At 38.8% G+C, this 16,445-nt stretch overlaps 1 protein-coding gene across 3 annotated transcripts in view; it reads right to left on the reverse strand.

Annotated features, from left to right (window-relative positions):
* The window catches only part of LOC113531878 (serine/threonine-protein kinase D3), a 57,719-nt gene that overhangs the window by 3,732 nt on the left and 37,542 nt on the right, over positions 1–16,445 (reverse strand). Inside the window, exons 5-18 of one of the 3 annotated variants that reach the window (XM_053242093.1) lie at positions 15,148–15,305; positions 12,981–13,170; positions 12,440–12,517; positions 12,085–12,256; positions 10,744–10,867; positions 10,274–10,351; positions 8,434–8,710; positions 4,673–4,725; positions 3,997–4,069; positions 1,550–1,656; positions 1,205–1,366; positions 926–1,024; positions 552–819; positions 206–291 (exon numbers count right to left, since the gene is read on the reverse strand). In XM_053242093.1, the coding sequence (XP_053098068.1) occupies positions 206–291; positions 552–819; positions 926–1,024; positions 1,205–1,366; positions 1,550–1,656; positions 3,997–4,069; positions 4,673–4,725; positions 8,434–8,710; positions 10,274–10,351; positions 10,744–10,867; positions 12,085–12,256; positions 12,440–12,517; positions 12,981–13,170; positions 15,148–15,305 (1,925 nt within the window). Of the gene's footprint in view, positions 1–205; positions 292–551; positions 820–925; positions 1,025–1,204; positions 1,367–1,549; positions 1,657–3,996; positions 4,070–4,672; positions 4,726–8,433; positions 8,711–10,273; positions 10,352–10,743; positions 10,868–12,084; positions 12,257–12,439; positions 12,518–12,980; positions 13,174–15,147; positions 15,306–16,445 lie in introns of all 3 variants that reach the window. The other 2 variants (XM_053242094.1, XM_053242092.1) reach the window with 2 other exon arrangements.

Here is a 16,445-nt window from a genome sequence, read left to right on the forward strand (position 1 = left end):
TAAATAACGCATTTCCACAATGTTTTCGTGAAAAATGTATGGGTAATTAATGTAGAGATATCAAGTATGTTACAGACAGAAAAACCTAATTTTGGCTAAAACCTGACTGTTCATCTTTTTTTTTAATTCAGCTGCAGTGACATCTGATGGGTTTTCCCGGACCACCACACATACATTAAGATATTTCAGTGAAGGGATTCCATACCTGAAGCCAAGGATGGCTGAGAGACTTGTCTACACTGAAGCGCTTCCTCATCTTCACTTGAAGCAGGTTGTTGATTAAGTCAATTGCTGGTGTATGGAATGAAAAAGAAAAAAAAAAACAGAAGGAATCTTTAGACATCCAATCTCTGGACTTCAGGACAAATTTAGCCTTAACGATGCTGGATAGTATATTACACATCCCATATAAATACTTCTAACTACAGATCATGGCACTTGATTACACGTAAGTACACTTTGGGCATGCAAGAAAAGCCTTCCTCCTCCACCTTAGCTAAAATGATAGCTACACCCTTTCTCTCTGTCACTGTGTCTCTGCAGCCTCCTACCTTCTAAAGAGATTTCCTTCCAGGGGTTGGGCGGGTACATGAAGGCAGCGTTCTGGATCTGGTCATTAATGTCCTCGTCCTCGTTAAAGGGGAAGGTGCCACTCAGACTCACATAGATGATGACACCTACTGACCACATGTCTAGAGAGCGGTTGTAGCCTTTACTACGCAGCACCTCAGGAGCCAGGTACGCCGGTGTGCCCACTACTGAGCGCCTAAACGACTTCTCTCCGATGATGCGGGCGAAGCCGAAGTCACACAGCTTCACCTACAGTTAGTGTGAAGACAGATATATGAAACAAGAAGGTGTTCATTTTAAAGCTTCTAGTGATGTTTTAATGTTGTTAAAAATGGAAAAAAAAACCTGTGCTTACCTGTGGAAAAGGCTCTGCCGATGCCAGAAGCACATTCTCAGGCTTCAAATCACAATGTACAATGTTCTTAAAATGGAGGTGTCTCAGAGCCACCAAAATCTGGTGGAAATCAACAGACACATAGTGAGATTAGCATGAGTTTTGCCTTGAGCTGTTTGTTATAGAGCCAATGTTTATAGACTTTTTTTTTTTTTTTAGCCTAACTTGTAGAATATCTAGCTGCTTTTAAAGCATCTTGCTAAAGCTCTGCAGCATGACAGATTGTCTTTTGTTCCTTACCTGAGTCACTAGGAATTTAGTGAGCCGTTCTGGAAGTCGACTCTTTTCACTGGACAAGATCATCTCCAGCATATCTCCATGGAGCTTCTCCATGACAACAAACACCCGCTCAGGAGTCTCAAACATGCACTCAAGGTTTACGATGCCTGGGTGGTGCAGATTCTGAAGGGCACACAGAGAGCAAAAGCGTGTGAGTGTGGGCAGAGAGCTAGTTTTAAATGTTAAGAATTTAAATATCAAGGTATCACGAAAGTAACAACAACATCACAATAATGAACGTACATTTACATTCAACACTCCAGAATCTAAAACAGACCACCATTTGGTTTTTAAAATTGTTTTTACCTGTAAAATGGCTACTTCATTCCGCAGCTGGCTCTCCTGCTTGGTGGGGAAACGCATCTTGTCTATGACCTTAATGGCGACGTCTCGTTTTGTTTTTCTGTGCTTGCCTTTAAATGGGAAACAACATAAAATGGGGGCGACTGACATTAACAATGTGCATTTCAAACAAAACAGTCTGGTGGTGAAGTCTGTCTGTCTCCGTCAGCGTTCTATATTGTTTATGAGTGAATGCACTCATTAGGAGAAAACACAGAAGAGTTCCACTAATAAAAGTTTATTTGTATGGCACGGACAAAAAAGCAAGGCCTTCTTCCCTCTCTAAAAGCATCTAGAGAGGGATACTATTACTATTATTTACTTTGTTGTACTCTCTACTTATATACAGTACTGTGCAAAAGTCTTAGGCACATGCAAAGAAATGTTGTAAAGATGCCTTGAAAAATAATGACTTTAAACATTTGTACATAAAATCAAAATACTATAAAGAGCAGTAAACAGTAATAAATTAAACAAAGTCAGAATTTGGCATAACAAAAAACCATCAGTAGTACAATCTGTGCAGTTTTATAAGGAAATTGCATGGTAAGTTTTACTGAGCATCTTGGAGAATCTGTCACAGTTCTTCTGGAGACTTGCACTTGCTTCTTTTTTCATACAAAACCCAGCAGCCATCATTATTCTTTTTTTTGTCTGAAAAGTGGTCTGTTATATAATATGTTGCATTCTTGACTGACATAAAAACATTTTCTGTAACGTTAATTTTTTTGTTGGAAAGGTAATAAGTTTGGAAATATAAAATGTTTATAAAATGTACTGACAATATGCTGAAGTCATAAAATAGACATCTATAACAAAATTTGTACTTTGGGTATGTAAGTGTAGGGTGTGTAGGGTGTGTAGGGTGTATAAGACTTTCACACAGTACTGTATACTCTTCTATACTGTACATATATACTTATATATATATATACATACATTTATATATATATATATATAAGACTAAGACTTTAGTCATACATACATACATTTATATATATATATATATATATATATATATATATATATATATATATATATATATATATATATAAGACTAAGACTAAGACCTAAGACTTTTGTAAGAAACTCCTATGTAAGAGATGGTGCCTGCTAAAGCATCCCAAAATGAGAAAATAAACAAGGCAGAGGCAAAAATCTTGGGACATCTGTCTTATTCCATGCCTACTCACCAGAGTTGAAAAGGCACAGACTTTATGTATGTTTATTGCATTTACTCAATGTTATAAAAATCCTAAACTCCTTTTCATTTTGTGTAGTTAACTTTCTAGCCCCCACCACATCGCAATTTATGATTGTTGTTATGAGGGTGTTATCTCACTCTGTTCTTATCACTTTGACTTACAACACTGATAATCTCTGTAGTCTATCAATATTTCCTTCCTTTGTAATTAAAATAAATAAATGTAGGTGTAGCATAAACCTTTATGCTTATTGTCATGGTTATAGTGTGAATAGCATTGATTTAGTGGCATTCCAGTATAAGAAAACACACAACTGGCAGCCAATCATGAATACTAAATATACTCTATATATTTATATACAGCATGTCATGAACTTATATAATCTCTATACATATACATACTCTATACTCTCATATACACTCCACACTCATAAACGTTATACACTTATATACACTCTATTCACTTACACACGTATATAATCTCCCTCATCATCTACCCTCATCATCTTGTATACTTATACACATATTACATGCATTTTTAGGTGTATTAGGTAAGATTTGTGGAAAATAGGTTTCTAATGGTTAAATGGATAGTGCTGAATAAAATTTGAATGATTTTTTACTCATTGAGCCCGTGCACATTTCCACCCATGTACACAAAGCTCCGCCCCCAAAACTTACAGTGATTCAATTAGAGTTAGCATGCTAACTAGAGTTAACATTAGCAAGGACTGGCGTGACATCAATTTCAAGCGCACTCGGACATTCAACTGCCTGAAAGCCAAGTTACGACTCTATAAACGTGCATTCTTTCCTAATAATGATTTATGAGGATGCGAAGAGGCTTTGGGGGTGTGTCTATAAAATGACTGATAAGAGGTCAATCCAAATAAAAACAAACATTCCGGACTGTAACGCAAGTTTCCAAACTGTTTTTTTTTTTTAGCTACGTAATACACTTGTTCTGATACAATGACATAAACTATTATTTATTATCATTTCAACATACTCTTCCAACATACTCTTCTGCTACTAAGGAAGGTTTAACTAGGTGAACTAGGTGTATTCCTCTATAGACTTTGTATTATCTTGTACCCAGCACTGTGATAATAAAAGGCTCCATATTATATATATATATGTGTAGCTAGGATCCCAGAATAATGTATAATGTAATATTGTAGGTAGGAATCCAAAAAAATCCACTTACCTCCGTACACAATCCCGAACTGTCCCGATCCCAGGACTTCGTCAGCGAAGATCTGGTAGACAGAGCTGATATCCTTAAAAAGAGATGGCACTGTCAGTAACGCTCCAGTAACGCTGTTATAGCTTTAAATAAAACAATGCTCTGTAAACACTGAAATAACTGAAGCCTGATGTTATAATTGAACATTAGGTTTGTTTAATGTGTGCAGGTCTGGTGAAATAAACCCATAAACACACTGCAGGACAAAGTTTCATATATATATATATATATATATATATATATATATATATATATATATATATATATATATATATATATATAAAACCTTTATTTAACCAGGTAAGTCAATTGAGAACCAATTTTCATTTACAATGATGACCTGGCCAAAGCTGATAAAGCTGATGTTTCTGCCACTGTAATTAACGTTTTCTACACTGTGGCTAGTTGTACGTGAAGGTAAACGGTTGTGATGGCTCGGGAACATGGCAGTGCTTCAATAAGTTGCTCTTGGCACAGAAACGCCTCTCAGGAAGTCTGCCATAATTTCAGGCCAGCCTTAAGCAACATAAACTCTAATCCTTACGATTAAGGTGGCTTTATCTTGTTTAAAATAAAATGGAATGGAAATATTAAAAAAAAAAAAAACAGAGCAACAACAGAAATAGTACACACTCACCACATTTTCTGTAATCTGTGAGTTGGATACTGAGATGCTGATGGACAATTCTTCTGGGAAAAAAAAAAAAACGAGTGTTAAAAATTTAATGGTATCTGCAGGTATTAGAAGGAAGTCTTTTATGTAAATGCAAAACCAAGCATTCTCAGGTTAATGCAGTACCACTCAGGACAGCCACTGTAGCAATGCTATTCATGTCACTGGTCATGCTGTACACCTCAGCACCTCATCCCTATCAATCACTTCAAAATCTGCTTTTCTATTACCATCTATCAAACTGCAATGACATGCACATGGGATATCGCATGTCATGTTGTATTTCATGCTCCACTCAATCCCAGCTATCACTGAGTGAAAACACTGAACTTGTTTCACCCAGAAATATGTCACAATATGCAAAATATGGATTACGATTTTCATTTTTTTACACCAATTACAAGACAGTTAAGCAGTGTTTCTCATACGCACACAGCTCTGCAGCAGTTTGACTCCAATGAAGATTATGTGCACAGCCGCACGCCTCTCTGACCTTTACAGAGCATGGCTGTGTTTAATTTTGTGTTTAAACACAAGTACAGAGCCACAAGGCCTGGCAGCTAAACCATGCGTATTTGCTGAAGCAGAACACCACATCGAGCCTTTATCCAATTTTAAACACACAGTATCACATAGAAGTCATGGGCAATAATTAAGTTAGTCTGGTAAGATCTATAAAACACATATTAAAAAAAAGGCATCACTGGTCTCAACACCAAGATTTCAGTCTGCTCCCAAGTTCAGGTTGATGACCAAGCAAACACACACAAAGCTACAACACATTAGGATGGAGAGGCTAGTACACGAAGCAGCCCATGAACCCTTAGCCTGTATGTTAAATTTACAGAGCTGCCATATTAGAGGTGCACAAAGTGACACTGTGTACCTTATTTAGGCCTTAGGTGAAAATTTGCTCGCAGTTAACCTTCACACGCTCAGAATCTAACAACACAAATATTGCTCTGATAGCGGTAATGTAATACTAGGATCCTGGACTTCAACATAAGTCTGGTCTAAACCTGAGAGGGAACAGCTTACTGAATTTTTAATGCTCTGGTATAGCAATTTTTAACTCCACTTCTGCAGGAATTTTCACCAATCCTGCCTGCTCTTGAGGGAAATCTGACCAATCCAGCCTGTTCCTGAAAGAATTCAGACCAATCCTGTCCACTCCTGAAGGAATTCAGACCAATCCTGACCACTCCTGAAGGAATTCAGACCAATCCTGTCCACTCCTGAAGGAATTCAGACCAATCCTGACCACTCCTGAAGGAATTCAGACCAATCCTGACCACTCCTGAAGGAATTCAGACCAATCCTGACCACTCCTGAAGGAATTCAGACCAATCCTGACCACTTTTGAAGGAACTCTGACCAGTCCTGCCTGGTCCTAAAGGAACTCTGATCCTAAAGGAACTCTGACCAGTCCTTTCTGATATTTTGTAATGAATGGAATTGGTTTTCTTTACAAACTCTGGCCATGATAAAGCAGAGTTATATAACTCTGACCATGATAAAGAAGTTCTGACCAATCCCTCCCACTTCTGAAGGAATTCTAACCAAATCGTCCCATTTCTGAAGGAATTCTGACCAATCCTGCCTATTCCTGTAGGAATTCTAATCAATTCTGCCTGATCCTGAAGGAATTCTGACCAATCCTGCCTGCTCTTGAAGGAATTCTGACCAATCCCGCCCACACCTGAATAATGTCTGTCCTACCTGCCCGCTGTTGAAGGAATTATGACCAATCGTGCCTTATCCTGAAGGAATTATGACCAATCCTGCCTCATCTGAAGGAACTGTGACCAATCGTGCCTCACCTACAATATGTAATTTGCGAATCATGGTTACCAATCCTACCCACTCCTGAAGGAATTCAGACCAATCCTGACAAATCCTAAAGATATTCTGACCAGTCCTTCCTGAACCTAAAGGAATTCTGACCAATCCTACCTGGAAGAATTCTGATCTTGATATTTTGTAATGAATGTCATTGGTTTTCTTTACAAACTCTGACCACGATAAAGCAGTTACTGCAGCCCCGAGCAGTAGCAATGTACATACAATATGCTCCAGGGTTAACTTAATTTGTCCCACTAACTTCATATTTGACCGCCTGCTCCTGCCCACATGAAAGTAAAATCCGCCTGCTCCCACAACTTATTTTGTTGGATCATCCGCAGTCCTGATTCATGCCTCTGCAATGGCGGGTAAATAGGCGACATATGCTTTTTCCATAATTAAATCATTTCAACTATGCCACTACAGGCTACCGCAAGTCATTAAGGCAGCCAGAGTCAGCCCCCTGCAGACCCTAGCCCAAAAATCTTAATCTCACCGCTTATTAGTCAATTATTTACCCTAAACCATGTTATTCAGTAACTGTTATGAATAATTCAGTAATTACTGTGAAACTAACAGAAAAGGTATGTAGCTATAAGAGTGCATACGTCAAATCTGGACCGAAAGACAGCTGCTTGGAGTTTAAGAGTTGACACTCCCAGTGGTCCTACAATATGTAATTTGCGAATCATGGTTTTCATTAAATCAGCTGCAATTTAAAATTACCCTGACCTTTTCCTTTTTCTTGTTAGTTCATTTAGAAGCGATGTAAGGAATCGCTGTGTCTTACACTCTTGCACTGTGTTTTGTCAGAACACACAGTTGGGGACGAGGCAGGACAGGGCAGTGTGGGGGTAGGGCCCTACTACCACCCTTCACCCCCCAGGTCATCCTGGGTCACTGTAATATCGAGTGTGGGAAACTATTGATTTAGCCAGACTGCTATATAGGTCAAGGTTAGAGACAATCAGAGGCAAAATGTGAATATATTTCTATTCCACCATCAGAGTCAACGTAGTTAACTGAGGAGTAGCTGTGTCATACACACAAAAGATGCTAGCCATTAGTATAGTGCAGGCATGTGCTAATAATCATTATACAATTATACAATATACTACTGATGTTCAGCAATGGACAATATTGATACTGTAGATATAATTAATTCTAGAGAACGTATTAAATGGGATTTTCAGTCCTTTATCAGGTTACACTTTTAAAAAATTATTGAAACTTCCAATTTCCAGTCCAAAATATCCATCATCCATTCTTTTTTTCCATCCTTCCTTTCTTTGTAAATTGTGCCGCTCAAGCGTCATCCTCTTCTTGCATTTTTTTTTCTTTCTTCCTTTTTTCATTCTCTTTCTTATAATGTACTTTGTGTGAATCACAATTCTGTACGTTTCTTTCTTTTTCTTTCTATCTTTTTTCTTTCTTTTTTCTGCCTTTCTTTCTTTTGAACAGTGTAAAAATCAAAATAATAAAATATTTGACACAAATATTTTAAGACATGCACATCTAGTTAATATATATATATATATATATATATATATATATATATATATATATATATATATATAGCCAATATAACTAAACATGTTATATTTACATTAATATTAATTGTTATATTTATGATAGTAAATAATATGTACATTATATATAAAAGTATTACATATTAATAGGTTTTTTTTTATTATTAAAGGCATCATGCATTATTACATAGCTGCACTGACAGCATTATTATTCCAAAGCATTACAGGTCGCAGGTCAGGAGGTCACAACTACAACAACATTGGAATAATTCCAATGATACCGGACGCAGGAACTATTGGAACACAAATGAGTCACTGTATCTTAGACAGACATTGTCTGTGTGTATTACTCACTATGGTCTTTTCCCTGACCGTGGCTGCTACACACACTGGGCTGAGGGGTGACGGGCATCAGAGCCTGACGGATGGCCTTCTCCCAGGCATGTGCTACCTCCAGACCGACTCCAGACGCTGCGAGTGTGGCGCTGGTGTGCTGCATGCCCGTGTTCTCCCCTACGTAATACACCATGTTGTCTGTGATGATCTCAAAGCAGTGCGGATTTCCTCCCTGCGCCAGGCTACTGAAGTCCCGCGCCAGTTCCACCTGCAGGATCTCTGACAGTGGGATCTCCTGGATCACACACACATGCACAGAGTTAGCAGAAGAAAAGCTTCAAGAGGAAAGCTGCTCTGTAACTCCCTACACTCTCGCTACACTCCACCACTCTACTCAGAAATGAACTGAGAGGGCTTTTCTTTCAGTCCTACACCAAAAAAATCCCACCTTCCTTCCTTGAGGCCAACCCGCCCATGAAGAGAAGCCCGTTTATGAGGGAAGGAGCGCAGATCCAGCCAATAGGAGCCAAGCTGCCTGTGGTCAGAGCTTAGCGCCACATGAGAGGGCGCCGGATTACAGGGCAGGACGGGCACGAGCCACTCTGGCGGCCTGCCAGTCTGAGCAACACCCCGCCTGAGTTTGTGGAGAGCGGGAAGACCCCCACCCTGACTCCTTATAACTTCTCTCTCTCTCTCTCTCTCACACACACACACACATTTCCTAATCACACTTCAAAGGAAGGGGTCATAATCTAAAAGGCTATGAGAGGTCACAGGGTTAGTTAGGATAAATGGAAAAAAAAAAGTAAGAGGAGAGAGAGATGGCTGGGAGGTGTAGCGTTAGGTAGGCAGAGAAAGAGAGAGAAAACGAGAGAGAGAGAGAGAGAGAGAAAGAGAGAGGGAGAGACACACGTCCACCCATAGCCCTGCCTGTCTGTGAGAGAGGCGTAAAAAATGTGACACACACAGACAGCAGTCTGGGTATTTTAACAGAAATAGTAGGCGAACTGTATAAATGGCTCTTAAGGAGTGCATTATTTTCACCTCACAGTTTCACTCCAGAAATACATTAACATACGCTGATGAAGGTTTCAGGCTGAACTCCTGGCATTTAAATGCTCTTTTGCTATAATGTTGATGCATGGAGTTGAATTTTGAATGCAGTTTTCATTGTTCCTCCTTGCCTCTGCTAATTATACCATGACATTATCATCCTCTGTTAACTCTATGTTTTGTTCTCCTTTTTAAAAAAAGAAATAAAAAGAAACTATGCTTTTCCCCAGAATAATTTACATTTAAATGCCACGATGAGATTTCAATAAATGAATCGCAAATCTAGTCAGCTTCACAAATTCAATTCTTACCACAGCTACAAATTATTTATGTCACGTTACATATTTATGTTGTGATTTCAAATTACAATTAATTTATTTAGAATTATTTATGAATCTCTGTTTACTGTTAAAAACACAAATTTACAATATGAAGGTTTTTGAGGGGTGAGGCCAGTGTATATCTCTAGGGGCAGGTATAATACAAAATATTTACCAAAAATGATTTATTTTTTCCTTTTTTTGCAGTTAATCCATATCCTTTAAAACTAAAATGCAAAAATCAATGCAGGTGTAAGAGTACGTAAATCTATAGTGCAATGGCGTGTGCATGGAATAGCCTGAACACAGCAATTGATAAACTGCTGGACGTTTACAAATTAAAATTAAAGCAAAATGAAAGCTATGAGTGATAACATGGTTACAGACACACAAAAAACCCAGAAATCCAAATGTTAATCCAAATGTTTAAAAAAATACTGCCAAGAGAATTCATCTGCTGTCGCGGCGAGCAGAGGGAGCTTTACCTTGTAGTATTTGGCTCCAGAGTCATTCTGGAAAAGGGTCAGACTTTTGCTGTCCAGCCTCCAATAATGTCTCTTTCTCTAAAAAACAGCAATCAGCAAGCAAAATTCAGCAACAAGCAATTCATAAAGCTATTATCATTGGCACACCAACTTCAACCTCTTGCTCCTGTACACACAATCAGGACGCTGTTTTTAAATATAGCGTCAGTTACACAAGTAGGTGTCAAATTAAAGGAAAATCTGCTGACTCTGTTATGCTGCACTCTTCCAATTGAACACCTATGGGAGATTTTGGAGTGACGTATTAGACGGTGATCTGCACCACTATCTTCAAAAACACCAATGGAAGAATGATTTGTATGCCTCCAGTACAGTTTACAGAGATTTGTAAATTCTGTGCTAAAGCAATTTATGTCGTTTTTTCCCTTTGATTTGTCACCAGTGAGCCTATTCTACGTTATGTATCTCACCAGGTTGTCTCGGCTGGTGTAGTGCACCATCCAGCCCTCCTTCACTAAGGTGGAGCTGCGTCTCTTGGTGTGTTTAATGGACTGAACCACACGCATCAGCGGGATGTTACTGCTGGTGGATGGACTACAGAGAGGACACACAGACATGTCAGAGAATGTCCACAAGACATACAGTCATACAGAATGGTCCAAATGTAGAGCTCAATTCCACTGAAAGGGTTACTGAAGCAATTTGACACACATTTTAACCAGCATTTCAGTTCAGCCCAACCTTGTGAGGTGTGTGATGACGTGTTGTCATGAATTGTCACAATATAACCTAACTGATCCAAAATATTCTTCTCTGATATCAAAGCACACACTTACCCTTTATATACATTGTTACTTCAGTAAGGAATCACACTTTTATTTATCACTTTTTATTTATACACCTTTAATAATCAACGATGTAGTGGTGTGACATGGTTATTGTTACGGTTACCGCCCCGAAGTTTATTTTTTTCCTGTAACAGCACAGTGTTTTATTCCTCTCATACCACAACAATTTGCCAACGATTACAATTTTTTATTTATTAAAGAACGACACTTCATGCATTCTATCTGTTTTTAGTTAGTTTTAAAGTTGTGTAACGGCTATAAAACAAGTTAGTTCCTGTTATCACTTATGCTGTAGCACCTACAAACAGTTGTTCCCTAACAAGCTTCTCTTTTCTCTCTCTCTTCAAGCTAACAAGATAAAACAAGCAGTTGTTTGTTACCGAGAAATCAGACATCACAAAGGCATGCGTCCTGAAGCCTTCTCCATGGCAGAAAACTTACTTTTATAACGCACTGGAGACTACTTCCATACATTTTAACTAGACATCTGTTTACAGAAAACTTCACCATATCAGTGACTATATGTCTTAAAAATCTGTTTATTAGGAGGCTTATATTACGTGAAGTGTCCTGTCTAGTTTGTTTCTATAATGTCAGAGCTGCTGTTGTAGAAAATTAATCAACACCTTCTGACCAAACAGATTCAAGAATTCAACAGTGCTGTGGTATAATTTAAAATAATCTGCAACCATTTTCTGATCATGCTCAGTGTATGTAAAATAGGGGTACTTAATTTATTTTAAAGTATTTTTTTAATTTTTCACGTTTACTTGCTTTGACTGTCACCACCCTCCAGGTTCCACTGACACTGCTGTATGTACAATATGTATGCTGCATGTATTTTTTTAGAACAACAAAGTGCGCTGTTGCTCTGCTTGCTTGTTTTTTTGTAAGGGTCATTTTGTTAAATGCTGGTTGGAAAAGTATCAAAAAACTGAGTACACAGGGAGGAACCCTAATCACCTGATAGTTTTCATCGTTTCCTCGTCCTTTTCTCCATCCATGAAGGGAGCGTCCATGTCCTCTGGAGTGATCGACTCCTCAGGGTCGTCCATGCCTCGGCTGCTCTCGCTGTTCACATCACTGCTGTCCACCTCCATCGTGACCTCAGAGTCGATCCCTGGGCTGGCTGGTTCTGCATGCACATGCACACACACACACACACACACACACACACACACACATACACACACACACCAGTTATCTCCATACACTCCTCTATAAAAACACTAACAGGGTGTGAAAGTATCATGTCCATGTTTCTGCCTCTCTGAAAGACCCATATTAAAATGTGAGAATGTGCTAACAAGCTGCTCACCTCCGTTAAACACGACCTCACCCAGGCAGTCTCTCGGCACTTTCGATGCACATCTTTTATGACAGTTGAATTTGCAATCTGAAATTGTCAAGTGTGATAAAACATGTCAAAGATCTATTAAACATCATTACGCAGTATACTATCACCATGAAAAATACTCAGGTTTCATTATTTTCTAATATCAAGACACCTCTTATATAAATCCGGTGTTATGAGGATTTTAATGTGTGGCTAAAGTAAGAAATAAAACACAATGGGATGTGTTGTTTTAGGAAAATAATCACTGGGGTGTAGTAATGCAGTCACTGTTACAGTTACCACCCTAAAGTTAATTATTTTCCAATAGTAGCATGTCACTAAGTGTTTTATTCCTCTTTCACGGCAGCAATTACAGTATATATTCATAATAATATAAACCTGTGATTTTCCTTGCAGCTGGAACTACTGTCTTAGCTGCTGACCAATCAGAATCGAGTATTCACCAGCATTGTGCACCTATAGTGAGGTATGTTGTGTTATATGTATGGTACAGTTGTTGTACCCTTGCACTGCATGCCCTGGCGGAACAGGCCCTTGAGCAGCCGTTTGCAGTATTGGCAGATGGTGGGTCGTGTGTATGTGTGCACGTTGAAGGTGTGTGGCACTTTGACTCGGCCCAACACCATCTTTTCCATCCAGATGGGCCGGCCGCTCCACGATGGGATCCGTTTGCCTGTCTCCAACAGTGGCCTCTGCTACACACACACAGACACACACACAGAGTTAATAAAGAGTTAATAAAGTTAATAGATATCGAGATGCCATTTAACCCCACATTACAACTACAAACTACAAGATTTCAAAGGAGCAGTCAACTGCCGTTACTGGTTACTCCAGAAGCCGAAATTTTCAGATAGCAGTGAATTTAGACAACGCAAAGCTGTTACACAATGTGCATGTTTGTCAGTATGGCAGTTTAGTATGCTGAGTGACAACAGGATAATTTTAGTTATTAAGTCTTTTTGTATAGAATTTATCAACATATCTGAGGGAAATGTTGATATTCCTGGCAGTTTTGTCTTTTTTGTCTTGTTGTCATTCTTCCTTTACATTGTTTGTATTAAAATGTTAACAGCTAGGTGCTAGCTAGCTAAACCATCAGCCTCAGTTATTAACTAGTTTATATTTGGTGTTCACATTTCTGGTAAGCATTGTTTGTTGTGAGAGGCCTTTGTGTTTAAATAGCTGGGTTTTTTTGGGGTTTTTTTTTTATTGTGGATCTTTGTATATCATGTTGTATATGTTTTAATTTACAACATTTTAATTTTGTTGTGAGTTTGTATGGCTGCTACCTTGGCCAGTTCTCTCTTGTAAAACAGATCTTTGATCTGAATGAGACTTCCTGGTAAAATAAAGCTAAATAAATAAATAATGGTCTAACCACTGTCATGGTAGTGCTGAATGGCGCAGAACTACACTACCCATCAGCCCCTGTACATCACATGATCTGGTCACGCGTTCCCTAAACGCTCTCACCTGTGTCTCATTATGCCTTGTTAGCACCACAATTTACATTTTTCTGTGTCTCACTTTCGAGTTGTTGTCGTCTTTTGTTGTCGTGTATAGTCTGTTTCTTGCTTTGTATAGTTCATGTTCACGGTTCTTATTTTTCACAGTTTCGTCCACAATAAATTATCTGCACTTGCATCCACCTCCACTACCAGCTCATGACAACCACTTGAATAGTTAATGCATTCTCGGGTTGCCTTTCCATGACAAAATCTGCAAATCTGCAATCTATACATATGACTGAAATGAATAAAAAAAGACATATTGTAAAAGAAATCAATGTATTTCTTAGTGTCTCTATTCAGTCTCCACCTGAAGGCTATATGACTCCAACCTTAGTCCTGTTTTCCATCATTTCCTCCATTAAAAGCCTTGCCTTTTTGGCCCACTCACTTCTTTTCTAAGCGTGGAAGAAATTGTGAAAACTCAGCAGAGAAAAACATGAGAAGTCACAGACAGACCTTGAGCAAGAGATATAAAGCATGATGCTGGATCAAACTGTTTAGACTTGACTGAAGAAAGCAATAAACCTCCTGACTTTATCTTCTTTCAGTTCAAAAAACTAAAAATGATGACAGTGACACGGGGTACACAGGGCACTCGAAACACCATGAACTATGAAAGAAAAACAGTCGGGCACTTAAACTGGTGGAAACACTGAACTACCTTTACTGCAGTTCCAAATTCTTACCAAATTCTCCCTGTTTGTTCAAGAAAAACTGAGAGACATCATTTAAGACTTAAATACACAAGACTGGTGCATTAAAACACACCTATTATATCATTTCTGATCTAACGTTAGCTTTATATCACTCTCTGACAGGAATAGCTCTTGATGTTGTTATGGTAATGCTGAAACTAATTGCTTGTGTACCACTTCTTGAATGTGTATCAGTTTGGTTAGGTGTAGTGTGCATGTATATTTGGACTCTCCAATCAGGAGACATGAAGACAGAGAGAGAGAGAGAGAGGGAGAGAGAGAGAGAGAGGTTGAGAAACTGTTACTTGTCTTGAGTATTAGGCTTTGGCAATAATGTGATTTTTAATATTCATGCTACTATAGAACTGAACTAAGATGGAAGAGTGGAAAGTAAAGCAAGTGAGACAATAAGAGAGAGAGAGAGAGAGAGAGAGAGACAGCAAGAGGAAGACGAGTGTACCTCCTCGGATGACGTGGCCACGCTCTCAGTAGCCACAGGACGAGGGACAGACAGAGAGGGTCCAGGCAGGGACACATTGGACAGGCGTCTCTTTCGCACTCCGCTGCAGTTGTTGGGGATCTTAAAGGCGCAGCGCTTGTGGTAATTAAGCCCACATCCTTTACAAACACACACACACACACACACACACACACACAGTTAAAACATTTAATTAGCACTAATAAGCACTCAGGTTCCTCCTCTTTTCTATATTATTTCTATATTCATAAACAGTACAAAGCTGTATACTCATATATTCATACATCCTGTTATATTCATGTTATAGTGTTACTGGTTACAGGGTAAAATTCAGACACTCCTCAGCGCCCACTAGTGGCCTTCAGTCAACTTTCATAAACACCGCACACGTAATCAGGTCAAGCACCGTGTGGATGTGATGCTGTAATTTAATGCACTTCCTGTAATTACCCCATTTTAAAATAATCCATTATTTAATAACAGAACACACATTTAAAGAAGCACAGCAACCACACATACACAGTATCCCTCACTCGAATTTACACCGAGCACTAAATGAATATGACATCTGCAGGACATGAAAGCTTTGTCCATTCTAAAGCAACACAAACAGGAAGCCGCCTACATGGGGAAAGCGTCCCAGAGTGCTCTCGCTTTGATCCCAGCACAGGAACGGCATCACTGCAATGCGACCTTTTCACACAGCCAGGTTTACGCTTCCTCACACACTCTGGATCACATTCTAGTTACAGTGGTGCTCATCCCTACTTTTAAACATCCCTATGTAAGACTCTCTAATTCTCTCTGAATCTAAGACTCTGATTTTTTTAAAACTTAATGACAACATAGAAAATTACTGATTTTTAGTACACGCATAAATAAAAGGTATTAAACTGTATCACTGTTTGTCAGTTTTCACCTTAAGGGCATATCTCTTGTACTTTTGGTATGTTACACCTGAGAAATTGTATGTAGTGTCTTCTTAAGCTCAGTACAACAGTGTGAGTTTTAGGGTTCAAATGAGTTTTAAGGTACTTCATAGGATGTTAACGGGAGAGAAATACATCCTGAAGGCACTAAAGATGTCCTTATGGAGGCAACCACCCCAGTGATGGAGTGACACATTCCACCTCCCGAGCTATGACTGGCTAGTTTGTTTGTTTTTATTCACAAGCAGACTGGGCATTCGAAATGTCATTCAAATCTCCATAGCAACTACAGCAAAACAGTGGAACGTGTGAACCACTGAATGTTGTTTTTTTTGTTCCACCCGTGTTCCG

This window comes from Pangasianodon hypophthalmus, chromosome 19, assembly GCF_027358585.1.
Source record: "Pangasianodon hypophthalmus isolate fPanHyp1 chromosome 19, fPanHyp1.pri, whole genome shotgun sequence".
In the NCBI taxonomy this organism is placed as follows: Eukaryota; Metazoa; Chordata; class Actinopteri; order Siluriformes; family Pangasiidae; genus Pangasianodon; species Pangasianodon hypophthalmus.